The sequence below is a fragment of the Nylanderia fulva genome, unplaced genomic scaffold (assembly GCF_048542155.1).
Source record: "Nylanderia fulva isolate GAGA-0341 unplaced genomic scaffold, ASM4854215v1 Scaffold35, whole genome shotgun sequence".
Taxonomy (NCBI): Eukaryota; Metazoa; Arthropoda; class Insecta; order Hymenoptera; family Formicidae; genus Nylanderia; species Nylanderia fulva.
In genome coordinates, this window is record NW_028190422.1 from 960,874 (window position 1) to 981,091 (window position 20,218).

The 20,218-nt window shown below is 28.6% G+C and overlaps 5 protein-coding genes across 7 annotated transcripts in view; 2 read left to right on the forward strand and 3 right to left on the reverse strand.

Annotated features, from left to right (window-relative positions):
• Positions 1-61: 61 nt before the first annotated feature.
• On the reverse strand, positions 62-13,850 carry Tg (transglutaminase). 2 transcript variants are annotated; one of them, XM_029307658.2, is made up of 11 exons: positions 12,911-13,850; positions 11,448-11,638; positions 3,895-4,244; positions 3,616-3,748; positions 3,164-3,393; positions 2,716-3,029; positions 2,345-2,614; positions 2,161-2,240; positions 1,821-1,965; positions 1,330-1,636; positions 62-1,178 (listed from the first exon to the last, which is right to left on the reverse strand). In XM_029307658.2, the coding sequence occupies exons 2-11, from the start codon at positions 11,557-11,559 to the stop codon at positions 870-872; spliced, it is 2,250 nt and encodes a 749-aa protein (XP_029163491.1). In that variant the 5' UTR covers positions 11,560-11,638; positions 12,911-13,850; the 3' UTR covers positions 62-869. The 2 variants fall into 2 exon arrangements, with proteins under 2 accessions (XP_029163491.1, XP_029163490.1); XM_029307657.2 differs by lacking the exons at positions 11,448-11,638; positions 12,911-13,850 and adding an exon at positions 4,594-4,792.
• Positions 13,851-13,906: 56 nt separating this feature from the next.
• LOC114935003 (mitochondrial import inner membrane translocase subunit Tim21) lies at positions 13,907-15,998 on the reverse strand. The gene is made up of 4 exons (XM_029307746.2): positions 15,331-15,998; positions 15,026-15,260; positions 14,635-14,734; positions 13,907-14,572 (listed from the first exon to the last, which is right to left on the reverse strand). The coding sequence occupies exons 1-4, from the start codon at positions 15,731-15,733 to the stop codon at positions 14,453-14,455; spliced, it is 858 nt and encodes a 285-aa protein (XP_029163579.2). The 5' UTR covers positions 15,734-15,998; the 3' UTR covers positions 13,907-14,452.
• e(y)2 (enhancer of yellow 2) lies at positions 15,959-17,087 on the forward strand. Of its 2 annotated transcripts, none has more exons than XM_085485193.1 (3): positions 15,959-16,003; positions 16,234-16,327; positions 16,584-17,087. In XM_085485193.1, the coding sequence occupies exons 2-3, from the start codon at positions 16,278-16,280 to the stop codon at positions 16,822-16,824; spliced, it is 291 nt and encodes a 96-aa protein (XP_085341319.1). In that variant the 5' UTR covers positions 15,959-16,003; positions 16,234-16,277; the 3' UTR covers positions 16,825-17,087. The 2 variants fall into 2 exon arrangements, with proteins under 2 accessions (XP_085341319.1, XP_085341318.1); XM_085485192.1 differs by lacking the exon at positions 15,959-16,003 and adding an exon at positions 16,049-16,169.
• A 118-nt stretch (positions 17,088-17,205) lies between these two features.
• Nedd8 (Nedd8 ubiquitin like modifier) lies at positions 17,206-18,976 on the forward strand. Its single transcript, XM_029307721.2, has 4 exons — positions 17,206-17,401; positions 17,480-17,497; positions 18,059-18,171; positions 18,674-18,976. Exons 1-4 carry the CDS (start codon positions 17,384-17,386, stop codon positions 18,774-18,776), a joined length of 252 nt encoding a protein of 83 aa, XP_029163554.1. The 5' UTR covers positions 17,206-17,383; the 3' UTR covers positions 18,777-18,976.
• Positions 18,977-19,245: 269 nt separating this feature from the next.
• Positions 19,246-20,218, reverse strand: part of LOC114934981 (uncharacterized) — a 32,234-nt gene continuing 31,261 nt past the window's right edge. Inside the window, exon 6 of the mRNA XM_029307717.2 lies at positions 19,246-19,962. Coding sequence (XP_029163550.1) covers positions 19,745-19,962 — 218 coding nt within the window. The 3' untranslated portion in view covers positions 19,246-19,744. The remainder of the gene's footprint in view (positions 19,963-20,218) is intronic.

The following is a 20,218-nucleotide window of genomic DNA, read 5'->3' on the forward strand; positions in this document are numbered from 1 at the left end:
TAGATCGTAGACCGAACGTTAACTGTTCTAAGGATTGATAACACTGTAAAAACATAAATAATAAATGTGTCACAAATTATTTTATTTACATACATAAATAACGCGTGTAAATAAATGTTATATAAAGAATTAAAACGAATAAGCTAATAAGAGCTGGTGCGTCAAAATTAAAACATTCTATATAAATAAAGAGAACACTGCAATAAAGTCTTTTTAATTCCGATGCGCACCGATTCTTATTAGTCCATTTCCTTTAATCTTTATTTACATTAGTATTTATATTAGAACCTTTTTCTCTATCATAATAAATGTTATTCCTTAAAACAGTCTATGAACACATAGCATAAATAATAGCAGTAAAACTATAGAAAATAGTAAATAAAAATAATAATTAATAAATTAAAAATAATTTTGATTGTGCATTTAATTTATCTTATTTGATATCTTACGTATTTACAATTCTGCTTTTTCGCAGTCGAGTTATTATCGATAAAGGAACACACTTTTGTGTTTCTCGTAGTTTGAGTTTTCATAATGCAAGATAAATGTTTTATTTAAATATTATACTAGTTTAGCTAAAAGAAAAATTGTAAAAATGTATTCTCATTTTTATGATTTTTCTCTTTTTTTAAAGAATTTAATTTTACTCTTAACTCTCTGTATAAGCTTTTATATTTTGTATATGTTATTGCACTCTATTACAATCCTTTTGGCATCAATCAATATGATCATAATTTTATAACAGTTACATTTTCTCATTGCATACTAGAAAATTATTATTGCACAATTAATACGTATATAATTCATAAAAAATATAAGAACATGCTAAATTATCATTATCTTTTAAAATATCCTCAAAAATGTTACGATCATTCAAAATCATTGATTATTTTCATCGATTTAACTATAAAATTGTCCGAATGTCCATCAACATCATCCAATTCCTTCGAATAAAATTTCGCCGCTATCCTGGCACGTCCGTCTAACTTCGGTATCATAGAGAAGGTACATTCTGCGTCCGCGTCCACCTCGACGGGTTCAAATAGTTTCAGCTTCAATTGCTCGTCTAGACCGGGTCCTTCGATAAGGAATACACCTCTCTTCAAAGGAATTGGTAGTGGATTGCGAAACTTGGCCGAAGCGTTAAGAGTTTGACCGACGATTGCATCGTTATGCAACTAAATCACGAAATATAATTTTCATATAAAATGATGTATATGCGTCTATTACTATATCTATTTTCTTCTTTTAATCTTTCTTTTTTTTATTGACAAGAGTTTCGATAAATAATATGTGTGTATATATATATATATATAGTCAAATAATTACCGTAATTTTAATGTCGGGTTTTCTAACGCGAAAGTCATCCTGCGCGAAGTATTCGAAGTTCGTGTCCTCCACGGTAGCGAGACAGGCGATGTTGAAGGCGCATTGATCTAACAATCTCGGACCGTATTCCTCCCAAGAAACGTCCATGCGAATTTCCTCGAGCACTCCTGGTCGAACTAATCTGTCGATGTGCAATCTCTTTACCGGATCGCCCACCCGACCAGTGTACAACACAGTCTCCACTCTCAGAATTACGGACACGCGATACTCCATTATCGAATTCCGATTTTTAATCAATAATACGACACTGTCGAAAAATAAAAGAAAAATGTTTAATAAAAGCATTAAAAGCGATAGTCTTCTAAAATAAATTTTAGGGAAGAATAGATTAGAAAATTTGAAGAATTTTATAATTCAAATTGTATTATCACATTGTTATATTATTTAGAAAATATTGCAAACTTATTAAATTAATTTTATTAATAAACTACCTAAATGGCTGTCCGATTATGATGTCATCGCGCAATTCAAAAGTAAACATGACGTCGTTGAACTCCTCATTGAGATAGTAGCGGCTAAATAAAGATTCGCTTTGACGAAGCGCCTTTAGCATGGCAGCACGTTCTTCATCAGACTCTATTACGAGACATGATTCTTATACATATTCTTATAACTATTCATATTCATATTAATAACCAATTAGATGTGCATATTAATGTATTAGTATTTTCAATATATTTTCGAATTGTATTATAAAATTATTTCTTGATTAAATAATATAACGCTCTTTTTTATTGCACAATTTTTAAAAAAAATTAAAAATTCTCTTACTTTCTGGATATTTATAAGTGTGCGTGATGTCCTCCCTCGTCCACCTTCCAACTGCTTTCGTACTAATCAATTGACCAATGCTGTAATAAAATTACCATCATATAATTATTCAAATTAATTAGACTAATTATCAACGAGTGACATACATAATATTAACAATGTACGAAAAATATTACACACATACCCGTACATATCTTTGCGGACTAGTTTCAATGGCTGTGTAGGTCCGTTGTAACGCCAGAAAACCTTGTCGGCATTCACCTCGGCAAAGACGAACGCGTTATCGTAAGGACGTAGAACTTCGCCCTTCTTCACGGCGGTCACGGAGGCTGGTCCACAACGATACGCGCCTTCGCTCAGTTCCTGAGGAGTGGCATCGATCACTTGCCATCCTGAATAATCCGGTGACAAGTCCAATCGTTTCATCCACACCTCGTTCCAGACATGGAAATTCCTTTTACGATAAAAATTCGGATAATTTAAATAAGTGTCTTTAATTATTTATTTCTGATTTTTATCGAAAATAAAAATTTGTCTTCTTTTCCTTCAAATTACCATATCGAATCGCTGTTAAGCTCTTCCATGATCTTGCCCTCAGCATTCACAAAGTAGTCCACGGTCAAACTGCTCTGAGTATCATGCGCACTCGAGTAGTTGGTCACGACTCGACAAGGTATACCGAGAGTGCGACAAACTGTTGCCAATACGCCGGAGAAGACCCAGCATTGTCCGTACTTGACCGGTTTCTTCGTTTTGTAATATTCCTGAAGTATTTTTTGCGAGCCCATCCATCTCGTAGGTGGTGTGCCGCCGTCATAATCGTCCGACCAATTTCCCATCACTGCCCCGTTGTCATCGGGAGAATTCACCTAGAAACCGATAATGCATTAATAAAAGACAGTCTAAAAATTCTGATTTTTGCGCAACTTTATTTTATTTTTAAAAGAGAGAAAGTGCTTTAAAAATTATTTTTCGAAATAATTCAACGGGAGAAATAACTTACTGCGGCGGACAAACAACGCGTTATGACGATAGGATCGTTTCTGCCGGAAACTCGAACCTTGCCGACTTGGTTCATCAGGTGCAAGGCGCTATCCAGAATGTCCCGCTCGAATTGCGCGTACTTCCACACAGTGGGTCGCAAACGGTTACGACTGCCGCGCCAAATTAAACCATCCTCCGCCAGCACGTATTCCTGACGTTCAGCTTCATTTTCCAAATAAACCACGTCGTCTGAAAAGAAAATATTTTACCAAATTCGAGATCGCTAATATTGCAATTTTTTTAATCCCTCCTAGCTCCTTTATATAGTTGAGAATTTTTTCTTTCTTCGATAATTTAATAATAATTTTCTATGGAGTTAAGAATTTTATAAAAATTCAAAAAATTGCGTGATATATTGCTCGATATTATGTTCAAAAACAAAAAAAAATTAAGCTATTTATGAATAAATACCTTCGCACCATGGATTACAAATTAAATAAAACGGATGATCCATCGTATAACTGACAGCCCCTTCAGTTTCTTTATTTTTGGTATCGATTTCCATTTTCCATTTGCCTATAATCGCATTTGCAGATGTTACAATCTAAAAGCAACAGATTTTATTAAGGAGATATTTTTTTTTAATTTTATACAAATATAATTACAAGATCATATGTTTATACAAAAATTAAATAATAAAAAATCTGACAAAATCTGCATATCAGCATCGTAACGCTTTCATCGACTTGCCTTTATCCTTAAGAAATTTTGTCCTCTAGCATCAATGCTGGTCTGCCAAGCAGCTTCGGAAATCTCTCCAGGATTGAGCAGAGCGGTTGCCACCAGTGTCCCATGTCCGTATTGCGGTCTTTCGATACCGTCTAAAGTGAAGACGATAGAAATCCCGTCGATGGAAGAAATATAGTCTCGAGATAGGCTGAGATGCAGATAAAATTCCTGACCACGTCTAACGATGAGTCTCGCTCTGTCATCGTGACGGTTCATCAGCTCGTATCTGGATGTTCGATGATTCTCGCCATTCTCTTCAATGCAAGGATCTACATTGTGGACCGTCAATACTGGAACGCCAAAATCTTCCCCTATGAATGAACATGTTTGAAAAAAAATTGTGTAATCAGTCATAATGCAATATAAAGACATGCAAAAAAGAATTATATTCCAATAGAAAATATAATAATAATAATTAAATAATAAATATTTGTAAAACTCTGGGAATGAGATTATGTCTTTGGTCGGTTGATAAAAAAAAAAAAAAAACTTCAATGATTAACACTTTTCATTTTTTCGCTATAGATGTGACAATTTAATCTTCTTCTGATTTAAATGTATTAAATAAATATGTATAATATAAAAACAAGTGCGTCTTGCAATTAAAAGATGCATTTTTTCTTTAAATATTACATTGTTTCTAATTTTTCGCGGACTCACAATAAAATCTAAACGGAAACGGTCGGGCACGCCGATCATTGAATATCCGGTAGCGATCGTAGAATCTATAAAACATCCCCCGACGATTAGGCTGCACCGGTTGCACCGGTTGCACCGGCTGCGGAAACGAACGATAAGCTGGATACATAGATGAGACCGAACGCGAGTTCGCTGAATGACTGAAGAGCTGATGACAAAAAGGAAGGAAGAACATGTAGTTTATGCTGCTGCGTTCTAAGAGCAATTTCAAGGACTAATGTGCTGCAACGCCAAACGCAACCATACATGGCGTCATCGGTGACACCCGCGTTAGTAGGAGAGACAGAAAAAAAAGAGTCACCTACTTTTCATTCTCATTTCAAATCAAACGGCGATCTATAATTGCTGTCGATTATTGTATATTGTCGATAAAAGTCTTTCTTTAATTTTTTTAAACTAAATTAAATAAAATTTTATTAGACAATTTGCAGTGTTTGGAGAATGTCACAACAATTTCAATTTTTGTATTCTTTAATAAAATATTAAAATTTAGACCAATAATCATTTTTAAATAAAATTTTTTTATTTAATAAATTTAAGATTTTGAAATTATTGTAATCAAATTATACTCAAGAAAAGCAAAATTGCTATTAAAATAAATATATTTGATATAATATATCAAGTTAACAAATTATTAAATAATTTTATTTAAAACTGATATATTTATATGAAATCTATATAATAATATAATTATACTTTATGGATCGTAATAAAATAGACATTAAAAATTAACATCTTATGGCTATAATGACAAACCCACCGCTTTATACGCCTCATAATGCATTTAAAAAAATTATAATAATGCGTCATTCTTAATACTCATTGTTCTCATAAGTAGTCCAAAGTTATATTTGTAACTTACGCAAATTGCAAATGCCGAAGTAATGATATCCTTCTGTAACAACGCGTCATTAAACATAGCAATATGTGACTTCAAATATTAATTAACAATTTAATTTAAGTGTGTTCTTATTTTGTAAATTTCAGAGTTATAATATGCAATTTAAATTCTACAAATATTTTACTATTTTTTATTTAAAATTTGCAAATGTCTCCTTGAAATAAAATGTTGCAAGTATCATATAAGTTCTAATCATATATCGACAAATAAGACCACGAAAATTAGTTACACCTACAGAAATGTGAATAACGTTTCGTAATTTAAGGATTACACGCCTACGCAATCAATTTAACACAAGCCTATAATCATGCTTATTGAAAGAGTTATTACGACCAATTAGAAATTAAAGATGATCTATTATTAATAGAGTACAAAGATTTGCACCTCTTACAAAATCCCACAAAATAGAACGGTAAATTGATAATTAATAATCAGAAAAAATTATTAACCTGAATTGCATACAAATCTTTCAATAGCAAACATCGCTTCCTTTTACATTCCCATTGATTATTGTGAAATATCGTACGAGAAAGATTCCTGCATGTACAATTAAAATGTCGTAGTATACAAATAGTAAAATCAAAATTCATTTATATCTTAAAATATACATAATATAAAAAATATCTCAAAATTTATCTAACACCAACATTAATCAAACAGTGAAATATTACAAAGATATAATACATAAAATCAAAATTATATTGTAATAATTTATAAACAGAACTTTTTTAAAGTATATTTAACCCTAATAATTAATTAAAGAATTTTTCTCAGCGCCGTTGTTACTAATTGTTTAAAAATATTATAAATCACTGTAAAATTATATATTTTAGCTATTTAATTTTCATTTAACCGATTCAATCAACTGAACATCAATCAATGTAATTTTTATTCTCGTATACCAACTTATATATATCTAAACATAAGCAAGAAATTATTTTATCACCATCAACTTGTAATTACCATTTCTGATGTTACAGTTTAATATTCTAAAATCAATAGCTAATCAGTATCAATAGCTAATCAATAGCTAATCAATTTGCGGGATTTCAGGTCAAGTAAAAATCAAGTTTTACCATTTACGGAAAGACAAGGTGTGCACCGTAAAGTCAAAGCAATTTGCGACAATCACACACATTTGAAGAAGTGCCCTTCTTGTTTTAATACGTATCTATTACTCCCTATGCTGACACATTGTCATTGTAAGCAATTCATAAAAGTTACCCACTTTCACCTGCATAAATTAATCTCAAGGTGTTGCTTAAGACATAAATTAATAATTAATGCATTATTATTTAACGAAAAACGAAAGACTAATTCAACGATAAACGTACAGTAAAATTTATTTGAATAAAGTTTATATATGTAATTAAAAACGTAAATAATAATTTTTTTATAAAATATTTAATGCTGAAAATTAAAATATACGTGGAGACTGTAGCTTTGAGTCAGGTTTTTAAAAAACAATATAAATGTTCTAAAATTACATATATCAGAGATAAACTCAATTTATATGATATATATAACAAAGTGAGATTAAAATAGATATAGGTACCTAATTAAAATCGATTCTTTTAAACTAATTCTTACATTTGTGAACATCAATGAAATAATATGACTGCTTTATAATTAACCAACAGGAATTATAATTATATTATTTTAAACTCTTTTACGTACTTATTTTAAGATGCAGTTTGAACAAAATAAGATTATGCAATTACTTGTTTTATTAGTAAAAATTCGCAAATAACAATACGCGCTCTAATCATCGTTATGACCCGTTTATTATTTCATCAGTCTTAATACGAAAATGATGATATTCAAATGACTCAATAATGGGATTCATATCACAGACATGTGCGTAAGGATATTGTATTTCCGAACAAAAATAACAACGAGAACTCGGCCAAGTATAAGATTGCTGCAGACTGACATCACTCGTGGTTTTTCGTCATAGATCGATTTTTTTTCGATCAATTTAAGAAATTGGTCTTTTTTAAGACAAAAAATTAATAAGATTAACGGGGTTAATAGTCTTATTTCGCGTTTAATTAAGCTCTATTAACGTGAAACCAATTTGAAACTAATTGTAAGTAAAAAATAAAGATCTATTAACTCTTTATTTAAAATGCTACTTTACATTACAAATTTTATTTTTTCAACAATAATAAACGTGGAATAATTAAGATTGAAAAGAATCTTTCATACGTTCTTACGATGCATTTATCATTGTGCACATGTATATGTCAATATACATATGTCATTCAAGAGATGCAATTATAATTCCTGTTGGAATGCATTTTACACACCTAAAGCATGCGCGAACAAGATACTCTCGGCGAGCAACTTGTTGATGCTCTCGTAGATGCATATCAAGATATCTTAATTAACTGGCATCAGAGAAACGCCGTCTTCTACTGGTATAATATATCCGCGTCGAGAAGCAAAAATCAGTAGCTTGTATGCATCACGTCGTGTATGCTATTTATACATAGAAGAGAATGAGTCAACGGAATAAGTTATCTAGAAAAGCGTGACTTAATGACGAGAATCCCCGATTGAAAGTCTCGAACGAGTAATTACGAAAGTATGAGAGAGTCGACGCAAAACTTTCATGACTAATTTTGCCGATCAACTTGCGATCCACGAAAGAAAAAGCTCCTTACATTTTCGTGCATTAAAACAACATAAATTATATTCATTGAAAAATTATTTTTTAAACTATTGAAAAACAGGTCCAGATTTATTTAGAATTATTCGAGTAAAAGTGCTGATAAAAACGTGAACTTATATTTCAGCGAAAATGACATCATCGCGCCGTTTGCATAATTTCCTTTTCATTCATGACAGCATGAGACTGAGAAATATTCTTTAATATAAATTCAAGAGCTAATTTTAGAAATGTGAAAGAATTATGTATGATACAATTTTTTCTCTTTAACAGAACATATTGATTTTTACACACTGAAGAAAGTTATTAAATCGTTCAACTGAATATTATTTTGTTAATTGAACATATAAAAATATTTAAATTAAATATTATATATTAAATATAACAAAACGTTTGATTTAAATACTAATACACATTCAATTAATAAAATGGTAATAATTTAGTTGAACGGTTCAGACAAGTTAACAATTTTTTTTCAATAATGCATAATTGATTAATATGCACATACACACATATCTTTGTTAAAAGAATTAATAGACATCGCGCATATTTATGCAGCGAAGAATAAATAATGTTTGAAACAAACAGATATAATCATATATATAGATTGTAGATACACTGATACAAAATGATCTAATGATAATGAATGATACAACCGTTTTAAATGTACATAATCTAAGACGTTACTGTTTAATGAAGGTCGGCGTTTCGCGAGAGAGACAGAAGTCAATTTCCCATCTGCTCCAGCATATATTTTCTTAAGCAGAGAACGATAAATCGCGAGTATGCTTGAGCAAAGAACAAATTACGTGTTACATTGATCGCAATTTGCGTTTATTTACAAATCGATCAGCTGCTTGTCAAAACACAAAGCTCCCTGTCAAGAACGTGAGAGAATATAATTTTCTTCTAATTGTAAATACTTTATTCTTACGTTTCTTCGCATTTATATTATTGAATTTCTTAAATGTTCTATATATCGCAAACGTAAAAAAATAATTGCAAATCTAGACAGTGAAAAATATACATTTGCCACTACTACATTTTATTTTGCAATGTTATATTCTTTCATTAATTTGAAGTTAGTATTTCATAACAGAATATCATCACCAAATTAACAATATTTGAGATTCGAGGCTACGAATACACGGATAAAAATCTTCACGCCTACGTATGTTAATTATATATTCATCTTTTGTCAATTATTTATTACTTTTAACTCTACCGCAATAATAAAATCACCGTTGACGTATCAAATTCAAAACGATTGCGATTTTTTTTTATTATAATTATGATAATGATGATGATGATATCATCATATATACAGGGTGTATCTAAATAAGTGCGAAAAATTTTAGATGATTCTTTGTCGAATATTAAGAAGGGTTTCTTATATATATAAATATCTCTTATATTATTTCCTGAGAAGTTACACTTTTTTAAAGAGGGAGGTAAAAATTCAGTTTTTTTAGACAAATTTAAAAAATGAAATAGAAAATATTCACCAGGTTTCATTTTTTTAATTTGTCTAAAATTTGAGAAAAAAGATAAAAACTTAATTTTTACCTCCCTCTTTAGAAAAGTGTAACTTCTCAAAGAGGAATATGAGTATATGTTTATATAAGAAACCTTCCTTAATTTTCGACAAAGAATCATCTCCTAAAATTTTTTACATTTATTTAAATACATCCTGTATAGTACAATATTAGATATTTGCTGTATTTTTCATCGTAATATCAAAATCATTTATTAAATTTTTCTTCACGTTTTCTTAGCATGTGTTATATTTCAAGCCTATGGAACACAACATCTTATCCCTGACCGATATTCTGAAAATAAGCTTTAAAGTATACCGGAAAAGCACTTTACTTCTTAACTAAATGTTTTGATTACTCAATCCTTTACCACCGCACGTGTTCAAATAAAGAAATCTCGTTATAGTTTAATTAACATATAATCCTTTAGCGTATTTATATTGTACAGTTAAACAAAATATAATTTCGAAACTCGTTTAAAAATCCATTTGTAAAATTTATAATTTATATACCAGTAATTTCACAAAGTGTTAATGAACAAAAGCCACCACATTTCTAAATAAAATCAGAAAATCGCAAAATAAAGAAGCTAAAATGTTTGTGCATGATAATTCACGATAATTCGTCTAATCTAGATGGGAAAATCGGAAGCTTTCATTAAATATTACATCTTGTATTATCTCGATCGGGCACGTACCTCCGTCACGATTTACTTTTAGACGTGCAATACGGGCCGCATTATTTTACGCGTTCGTGATTCATGTCGCGCAGACGTTCGCCTCTTATCTCCCCGTTTTATATTAATTGATTTTCATCCCGCCCTCGCGCGCGAACTCCGTCCTCAAAGGGTCAATTGGCTACGTGTCAGGGCAAATACATCTCAAGATGTACCCCTTCTCTTTATCGAGATTCATTTAATCGTGAACTTTGCGAAATCTCGTTTGGCAAAAATGACGAAAGGTCATTGAATGCAATTATTGCATCAATTACAACTTTAAAATTAAAAAAAAAATATCCTATTCAATTAGCTTTAATAATATAACAATGATTATCTATCTACTTTAATTTTTAAATTATATATGCAATGAGATATATTAATGACGCATAAATTAATTATAGCTTTCAATGAAACATATTAAATACGTAATTATTTCTATTTCTGTATCGACGATCGTCTCATTTTAACGATGCGAGATAAAAGGTCGGAAATCTATCGAGATTTTATAAAAATTTATCATGTTAACAAGACGTAAATTCAAGCACGCAAGAACTATATTTCGAACGGGGAAACAAGTAAGGCAATATTCTTATCTCTTTTCCAATTTTTAACTTTTCTCTTACTGCAATCCAAACTTTCGGTAGATATGCAGATAATCGTAATCTCGCAAGAATATTTAGCTGCGCTCGCCTCGAGAAAACATTAAAGACATAATCTATTCGAAAAGTTATACTCCTCTCTCAAACTTTTAATCAACATTAATAATAGCGTTATAATTAGAATTTCTTCAGTACGAATGTAATGCAATACGTGCATATGTAATAATATTACAGCGTTCACTTTAACACACAAAAACTGTTATTATATATCATATACATATACACATATTGCATTTAATTATTTTTTTTAAATGCTATAATTTTCCATATTTTTTATTGCTAATACATTTAATTAGCAATTAGCAATCATTTTAACACAAGATTAACTTACCAGGGCCAATAGTTGTAGGCGGTCGTGGTATCTGCGGAGGTCTGATATGTTGGGGCCTGAACACGGCTCTGAATCCGGAAAGACACGAACACGAGCAATATTTTTTCATCATTTTAATAATCGAGAGGAATGCAGACGTTATCCGTAAGTCTTCTATGTGGTCTCTTGATCCATATACATATGAATCATACCTATAAAAATAAAAATGTTGTGTTTAATTAATTTATTTATTATTTTACAAATCTTTGACAATTTTTTTTTATTTTATCAATTGTCAGAAAACAAGCATAAAAAATATAAAGTTACGCATAACTTAAATATGTTTATAAATAAGAATCACTATAAAAAAATTAAATATTTCTAAAAAACTGAAGGAAAATATAAATTTCAATGCAATAATTAAGTCTAAGTAAGTCTCAAACACACATTTAATCATGAACAGTGAAAACGGAGACCTTTAAAACGAGATACAAATGACCCATTGATTCATAAGTATAATAAGAGTAGTATTTCATAAAGAAAAATAATACAAGACCAACTTACCAGCAAAAGAATAGAGATGTGATATAATAAATTCAAATTTATTTATAAATCATGAACTTAAATTCTTACATAAAATTAAAAATTTGAATATAAATTTAACATATATAAGACAGGCAATAAGAGCCAAATCGCGGATGACAGTGCGTTATCCTAAACGAAAAAATTTAGTTTCGTTTAGGATAACGCACTGTCATCCGCGATTTGGCTCTTATTGCCTGTCTTATATATGTTAAATTTATATTTAAAAATTTGAACTTAAATTCTTTACATAATTTTAAGTTCATGATTTATAAATAAATTTGAATTTATTATATCACACCTATTCTTTTGCTCGTATAAGTTGGTCTTGTATTATTTTTATTTATTGCGTTGTATAATACGAGTCTCTTTGCTTTTTGAATTTCACATAAAGACATTTATATATACAATTTTACTCAATCATGAAATATTTCATCGTGTGATATTTTCAAACAAAAAAATTAAAATTGAAAAATATTTTTGCCATATTTCATTATGATATTATTTTAATAATTTTTATTAAATAATTTTTAATCAAATGTTTTATGTGCATTAATGTAATAAAAAATATAATATATACAAAAATATAAAATATAATATATACAAATAAATGTGATATGTACAGCTTTAATTGTTATCTTACAAATTTACTAAAAATTCATATACATATTATACATACATATATAAAGAAAGAAAGGGGCTTATTTACATATTTTTAGATTTAAGAATAGATGTGGTAAATGATTTTTTGTATATTTGCAAATAAATTCATAAAGTTTTCAATAATTGTAAACTATAAATATTAAAATTTTTTTATCAAATTACTTTTATCAAATAAATGTACATATAATTTTTCTATGATTATATCTAATATCTTTGAAATAAAATTGATAACTGCGTACCTGCAAAACACACAATCTGAAGTATTTTTCTTTCACAAATAACGTTGCACGTGTCACGTCACTATGCACATCTCGAATGCGTGTGTGCGAGATGATTGAAATAACGTATTAGTCTCCGTGCTGGTTGTCGGACGACTGTCAGTAAGAATCAGCTGCAGTGAAGCAAACGATAGTATATCTCCCGCCAACCTTCGGTTAACTTTTAGGAAAGACGGCTAACAGTAATGATATGCGAATATGTTAACGTGGGCACTGTGAATTGTGTACCTTGATATGTATTTACAACGATCCAATTGCAGTATATATTTTTCTGCGGTGGATGCTACGCTCGTTAATTACTCGATTATATAGCTGCTTAGTTTTTTATTTGTTTTTTATTCTAATCATTTGTAAAACACTATAAATACACGTAACTATTTCCCCTCTATAGGTATAATTATTATACAGATAAAGAGGGATTCTTTTTATATGCATAGTTTTCTTTTATACAAAGTTTTAAAGTTTATTTTTGAATAAAAGAAAATCGATATTATTATGAAACAAAATATTAATTTAAATATATTGCTCATTATTGATATTAAAAAGTAATAATGAAAAAAGTTAATTACTTTAACTTCTCTTCTTTAAAGATATTTTTACACGTTAACGATATTAAAAATAACAATAAAAAAAGTCAAATAATTACTGTTAAATTTTCTTATTCTTTAGAGACATTTTTACGTATGTATACAATATATATGTTGTATAATATAAGCGTAATAATAAATTGACATAATTTATGATAATGTGAGGAGAGAACAAGTTGTATTATTATACGACATGTCATATCATATGTATATATTAATTGTAATTAATAATTATTGACGTCTGATAACGTCTACATATACACTGTTAAACGCACATAAACTCGTGACGGCACGAGTAAATGATAATGCAAGGATAATGCATATTTTTAGCGTCCACGTAACATGTCACATAAGAATTTGTTCTTCGAATTTCGTAACTCATTCAGTTCCGTTTCCGTGGCGAGAACACGCCACAATATGCTGCGAGCCTTCCTCTAATCATCATTGGAATCGAAATTAGGGTAGAAATATATAAAATGACAATTCTTTCTCTAAATTCTAACTAGATAGTTTGTCACACATCAATAAAAAAATATATATATATGTTATATATAACTATAAGAATGAGATTGTAAAAAAGAATATTGAAATTTTTTTAAATTGCTTTTTAAGTTTTATACTCTAATAAACAATGATTAATCAGCATTTAGCAATTTTCTGTTATTCCACTCTAACAAAAAATTAAAAAAAATTAAAATAAAAAATGTAAGTAAATAAAATAAACCCTATATGTAAGCAGAAAAGACCACTTGTATAAAACATTCATATAAAGGTTACATTACCTACATACATGTACATACATATTAACAATATACAAATAATATATAAAATATTATTTACATATATCTCAATATATATATTATATGATAAATAATACTCAATGATCTTTTTTTCTCTCTTATAAATTAATTAAAATCTAATATAAATCCTTATTTTGCTGCATATCTGCAACATCTTCATTAGGTTCTATTTTAATTACCCCAAAATGATTCACCATAACATATAAATATGAATATTCATATTTATTAGATTCATTCTGTAATTAAAATAGAATAATTCTATAAATATATATTATTATTTTCACAAATCCAAACTTACTTTCTTTACTTCTGCAAATGCTGTTCCACGTCTTCTTGTTCCTTCTAAATAAAACTTCAGTTTCATATATTCGATACCATCCTTAATGTAATACATATGACTGAAAAAAGATAAACAAAAGAAAATATATTATTCCAAATATTGTTTATATTCTTAAAATAATATTTAAAGAGCTGTTTTATACGTATTTAAAATTATAAATATTCAAATATTATAAAATATCAAATATTGTCAATTTTGATACTTTAATAAAGTATCAAATTGATCAAATAATTGATATAAATAGTCAAAATTCGTTATTTATGTAAGAGTGCACAAATATATATATAAAAGTGACTGATATTTTATATATATTTTAAAAAAGTTATTGAGCATATATATATGTATATACCTGATACGTCTCCTGCGTCTACGATTTGTTTCATCCCCGTAAGCCTTTATAGGAGCTCCAAGCAAGTCTATAAGTTTTGGATGTTCCATGCAACGTATTCGAGCTTTGCTATAGATAGCATCCACACTTTCACTGGAGAATAATTCAGAAAATAAAGTATACAATATGAGAGCCGTAATTCCAATGCCACTTATTATGATTCCTAATTGTCCAGCAGATTTCAGGTTTTCTTTGACTGAAAAAAAGACAAGAAAAACATATATAATATGTATAATAATGATATAGATCAAGTGAAATTTACCTACCTACTTCTGCTGTACCAATCTGTACCTTGTTGTCGGTTTCATTGGATTCAACGTTAGTTAAAGATTTCTTCGTTGAATACCAAGCATTGTGTTTAGAGATAACACTAAGACTATATGTATTTGGTATGATTAAGTATCTTTTTTGAAGAATACGACTTAATATTATTGATGCCATAATATTTATATGTATATATATAAATGTATATGTATTAATATTAATAATTAATATAGTAAAAATATACAAATTTATATATGTGCAAATATTTAAAAAAGAATATTTCACAAAATTTATATTAAATTTTCCAAAAGAACTTATATTGTTTAATAAAGATTCTTTTGAAACTAAATACAAACTAATCGATGTACAATAATATTCTTCTTTTCGGCCATCAGCTGATATCATATTCAGATTATATCAGATTATATTCAAATTGTATTGTTTTCATTATCACGCGTTGTTAACACTTGTATGACAATAAGATCAAATTTACATACTAATACTCGAAAAATATTACTAAAAATAAACTTTCAAAACAAAGTGCTGCGCAAGAACCGGAGAATTCGTGTTGACATATTTTTTTTGAATTATGACCGTTTGAGAAAAATACTTTTTATATATATCATATATATAGATTAAATATGTAGAAAGTATCTTCAATATCCTATCAGAAAGGTAACCGAATAAAGATTATTTTGGATTCTTGTTTATGTAACAAGCAATCAATGTCTTGGACAAGTTTAAGAATTGAAATACCGGCTTGAACTTTATTGATCCCTCCAGAAATACTGGGATTAAAGTCTAGTAGTTGAATAGTTTAAGGTTAAAGTGGCAAAATAAGGTCCGATAAAGATTAAAGTATCACTTTGAATTGTTATCTAACATAGAAAATAAATAATTTACAGAACAAAGGAAACGACAAATTGAATTATTTAATAAATTGAGATTAATGAAGACTGCACTACATCAGAGATTAGTAATGGTAGGCGATCGCGATGGGTAAGTATATTATAAATAAACATATAATAGTCAATTGCTTAAATTTTGTTTACAAAATTAAAATTGCTATCTATATTATTTTTGCAAAATAACAAATATTCTCAGCAACATGAGAAATACTTTTACAATTAACTCTAACATTTTTATCACATAGCTAATTATATAAAATTAATAAATAAATTGTGAGCAGATTCTATTAAATGCAATCATTGTTCAATAATTATAGTATTGCATTGAAGTGTTTTCTTATTTCTAGACTAAAAGAATTATTGAGACGTAGGCTGATTGAATGTGGATGGCGAGATCAAGTAAAGTTAATCTCAAAGGAATTGATAAAGGAACACGGTCATGACATTACTTACGATACCTTGTTATCAGCAGTGACAACCAGAGCTCGGACACTCGTACCAGATTCTGTGAAGAAGGAATTATTACAGAAAATCAAGAATCAATTGGTAGCTCAAGAAGAAAAACTTAAGCTTGTGACAGATCATTAAGAGCTCCAAAATTCATTTTTAAATTTTGCACAATTTTTATCAGTACATTTATACTGACATACAGTTGTGATAAATGTTTTCACAACTTGAATTTATAATTTCTTGTCCAGGGTTTTATAATACTTAATGTTTTACATTAACAATAACAAAGAAATAAGTTCAAAAGTCCAAAATGTGATATTTGTGTATCTAAGAGTTTATTAGTCTATATTTTTCAAGAAATGTATAAACGTCAATAAAATATAATTTTATTTTCCATTAAAGTATATATAAAAACCTGCGATAAGTTAACATCAATACAAGAATTTTTGAATAAAACAAATCTATGATAATTCAAAAAGAGTATACACAATTTTATACCTATTAATACCATTCGTTACCAATAGACGGCGACACGTGTACACTTGAAATTGGGTTAGGTCGGTTTGGATTAATCCTTCAATAATAACCACACTTTTTGCCGTTCAACTTTACGTTGATTTTTTTATAGTGTCGACAAGTTTCAGCCGGTGATAACTGAAAACTGCAATAATTTAACGTACACAGCGATAGCGGAAAGATGTTGATAAAAGTGAAGGTAATTTTGCGGATCCGACAGATTCGCTGCGTCATAATTCACCGGTATGTTATAACATTAATTTTAATCTTGTTTCAGACTCTCACTGGAAAAGAGGCAAGTATCTCAAAACTAAAGAATTTTGTCAAATCAAATGATATATCGTAGTTGTTGCGAAATGAGTATTCAAAATTAGGTTAATTTTATTATTACAAGAACTATTGGATACTCTTTGTCGATGAGAACAACAATATTCTAAGTCTAAGTCTATTATCTGAAAAAGCGTTTATTTTGAGTCCTTGAAAGCCTTATATTTTTTCATAAATAGGCACATAATCTTACTTATACATGCACAATTAGAATGTGTTATAAATTTTAAACCAAAGTATTGATTTACAATATCATTGATAACTTTAGGATACTAATAATGTTGTTAGGCAAAAATGAATACCATTAAGATTGAATATCTTATCACCTAGAAATAACTAATTTATATTAACTAAAAGAAAATTGTCAATATGTTGAATTTTTTAATCATTGAGAGTCCTATCTCATTTTAATTATTTTTTTTAAATATCATTTTTAATAGATCTTGGATGCAAATTTAATTACAATAAATAACTATATTTTTAATAAATATGTGTGTATTTATAAATTGTAATCATGTAATTCTTTTAGATTGAAATAGATATAGAACCTACTGACAAGGTAGAAAGAATTAAAGAAAGAGTAGAAGAGAAGGAAGGAATACCACCACAGCAACAGCGATTAATATTCTCTGGTAAACAAATGTACGTATAAATATTTACATATTGTATGTATATGCATATATTTTATACATGTATCAGTTTTATTTCACAAAATCAAATTTCTGTAGCTTGCAATTCATACTGATGATATAACAAACGCAACAGTAATAGGATTCTTTCTTTGAGTCTTTCAATATATATACTCTGCATTTCCTCATAGCATTGATTTACTTACTATATGATGTGCTTTGCTGTAATCTCTATTTCTTTAATAATATCCATGCTGCTCTTAATGGATGCTTTATACTTGGTTAGATTTTTTAAATAAAACAAATATATATATATATATATATGCATGTATAAAATCATGCTTGTTTTTTAATCACGCATTTTCTTTTAAATAAAAAAATATAAGATATATGGGTTAATTATGTTAATTTTTTTATATGTTAAAAAAACTATTTTATTTATATATAACATTATTGAGATTCAAATGCAAATAATAAACCTGAAATTAATACGAAATATTGTATTTTTATATTAGGAACGATGAAAAGACGGCACAAGATTATAAAGTCCAGGGCGGTTCAGTGCTACATTTGGTACTTGCATTGAGAGGAGGCTGCAATTACATTCCTCGTTTATAAATGAACAGGAGACGATATTAAATAAATGTAAGATCAATAGGCAAAAAAAAACTGGAAAAACAGCATGTTCATCGCTGATGTATGTGCATCTGCGCTCAAAGAAAATCTATGTTATTCTATGTAATGGAATAACGTAGAACATACGTGATCTTTATAATCTAAATAAATATTTAATAAAATATAATTTAATCGTAAAAAGATGACAAGTGTTTCTATTTCAAAAATTAGTTTTTCATATAACAAAAAGTATAATATATATGTGATCTTTGTTATTTTCCAGTTATTTTTTAAATTACATTTTATGATTATTTTCTCATGTTAGAGATATTATGATATGAGATTCAAACAATGACTTACGATTTTAAATTTAAAGAAAGAAGTCATTAGTAAGAAACAGTATAACCTTTTATGAATGTTTTAATTATAACAAGTAATATATAAAGGAAATAAGTAGATGCAAAACATCAAGTATATAAAACATTATTTATTTTTCTTCTGTGTTAATCTAATAATTTTGCAGAAAATATAATTTTGACAAGAAGAAAATAAAAAACCGGATCCAAATTCTATAGAATTTAAAGATTGTTTTCTATGATTTTAATAAATATTCTACATATTCGATGAAAATTAATATACTAATTAATAATAGTTTATTACAATTACTTTTCCTTCTATCTTATATCTAGTCTCTCTACATTTATATAATTTAAAAATCATATTTATCACTTTATAAATAAATAATTTTTTTTAACAATAGGATGCTTTGTCAACATACATATCGTTTTTCCTCCAAATTTTCTCATTAAGTTGATGAAAATAAATGCCGCAAAGTTAATTATTTTCACGTAAACTATTAAAATTGAAAATAAAACGAATATTTGCAGGAATATAGAGTTGAGATATTCTGAATTACAAAATGTGATGTAACATTATAGTCGTATTTCGTGCGAAAATCGGCGATTTTCTGGTCAGTTTCTGTGGTATCTGCTATTATGTGTCGCCCGGCTCCACTTGGTCTTGAAGACGCGCTGACAAATGTTGCAATAAACCGCGGAGTTAGGAGAGTCCTCGTGCTTGGATGTGATGTGTCGCAGAAGAGCGTGCTGTGTCGTAAATGTAACTCCGCACTTGTCGCAATACGACGTCGGCGTATGAACACTCCTGCTCGGCGCTGTCTTCAACGACTCTAAAAATGCATTCTTCGATTTACCTAAGTGAACTCTGTACCTACATGATAATCCGACTATTATCCTTAGATGCAATAAATATAAGTAAATTTGCAATATCTCGGGGAATGCATCTATATATCTATCTCTATTAAATACATTAGAGTTACAACAATCGGAAAGCAGAGAATTCTGACGAATAAATATGGTAAAATCTTGTTCCTTCGTTCATTTCAAGTGTGACTTTTTTAATTATAGATAACAAATATGATAATA

Bases quoted from the DNA above. Each gene is read 5' to 3' on its own strand.
- Tg (XM_029307657.2), bottom strand. From the start codon at position 4,741: ATGTATCCAGCTTATCGTTCGTTTCCGCAGCCGGTGCAACCGGTGCAA. The intron at 3,394-3,615 runs GTATTTATTCAT...TTTTCTTTTCAG, and splicing joins TTGTAATCCATGGTGCGAAG to ACGACGTGGTTTATTTGGAA. The intron at 2,241-2,344 runs GTATGTGTGTAA...ATTTTATTACAG, and splicing joins GTCCGCAAAGATATGTACGG to CATTGGTCAATTGATTAGTA.
- Nedd8 (XM_029307721.2), top strand. The intron at 18,172-18,673 runs GTACGTATAAAT...TTTTTATATTAG, and splicing joins ATATTCTCTGGTAAACAAAT to GAACGATGAAAAGACGGCAC.
- LOC114935003 (XM_029307746.2), bottom strand. From the start codon at position 15,733: ATGATATCAGCTGATGGCCGAAAAGAAGAATATTATTGTACATCGATT. The intron at 15,261-15,330 runs GTAGGTAAATTT...TCTTTTTTTCAG, and splicing joins GATTGGTACAGCAGAAGTAG to TCAAAGAAAACCTGAAATCT. The intron at 14,735-15,025 runs GTATATACATAT...ATCTTTTTTCAG, and splicing joins AGACGCAGGAGACGTATCAG to TCATATGTATTACATTAAGG.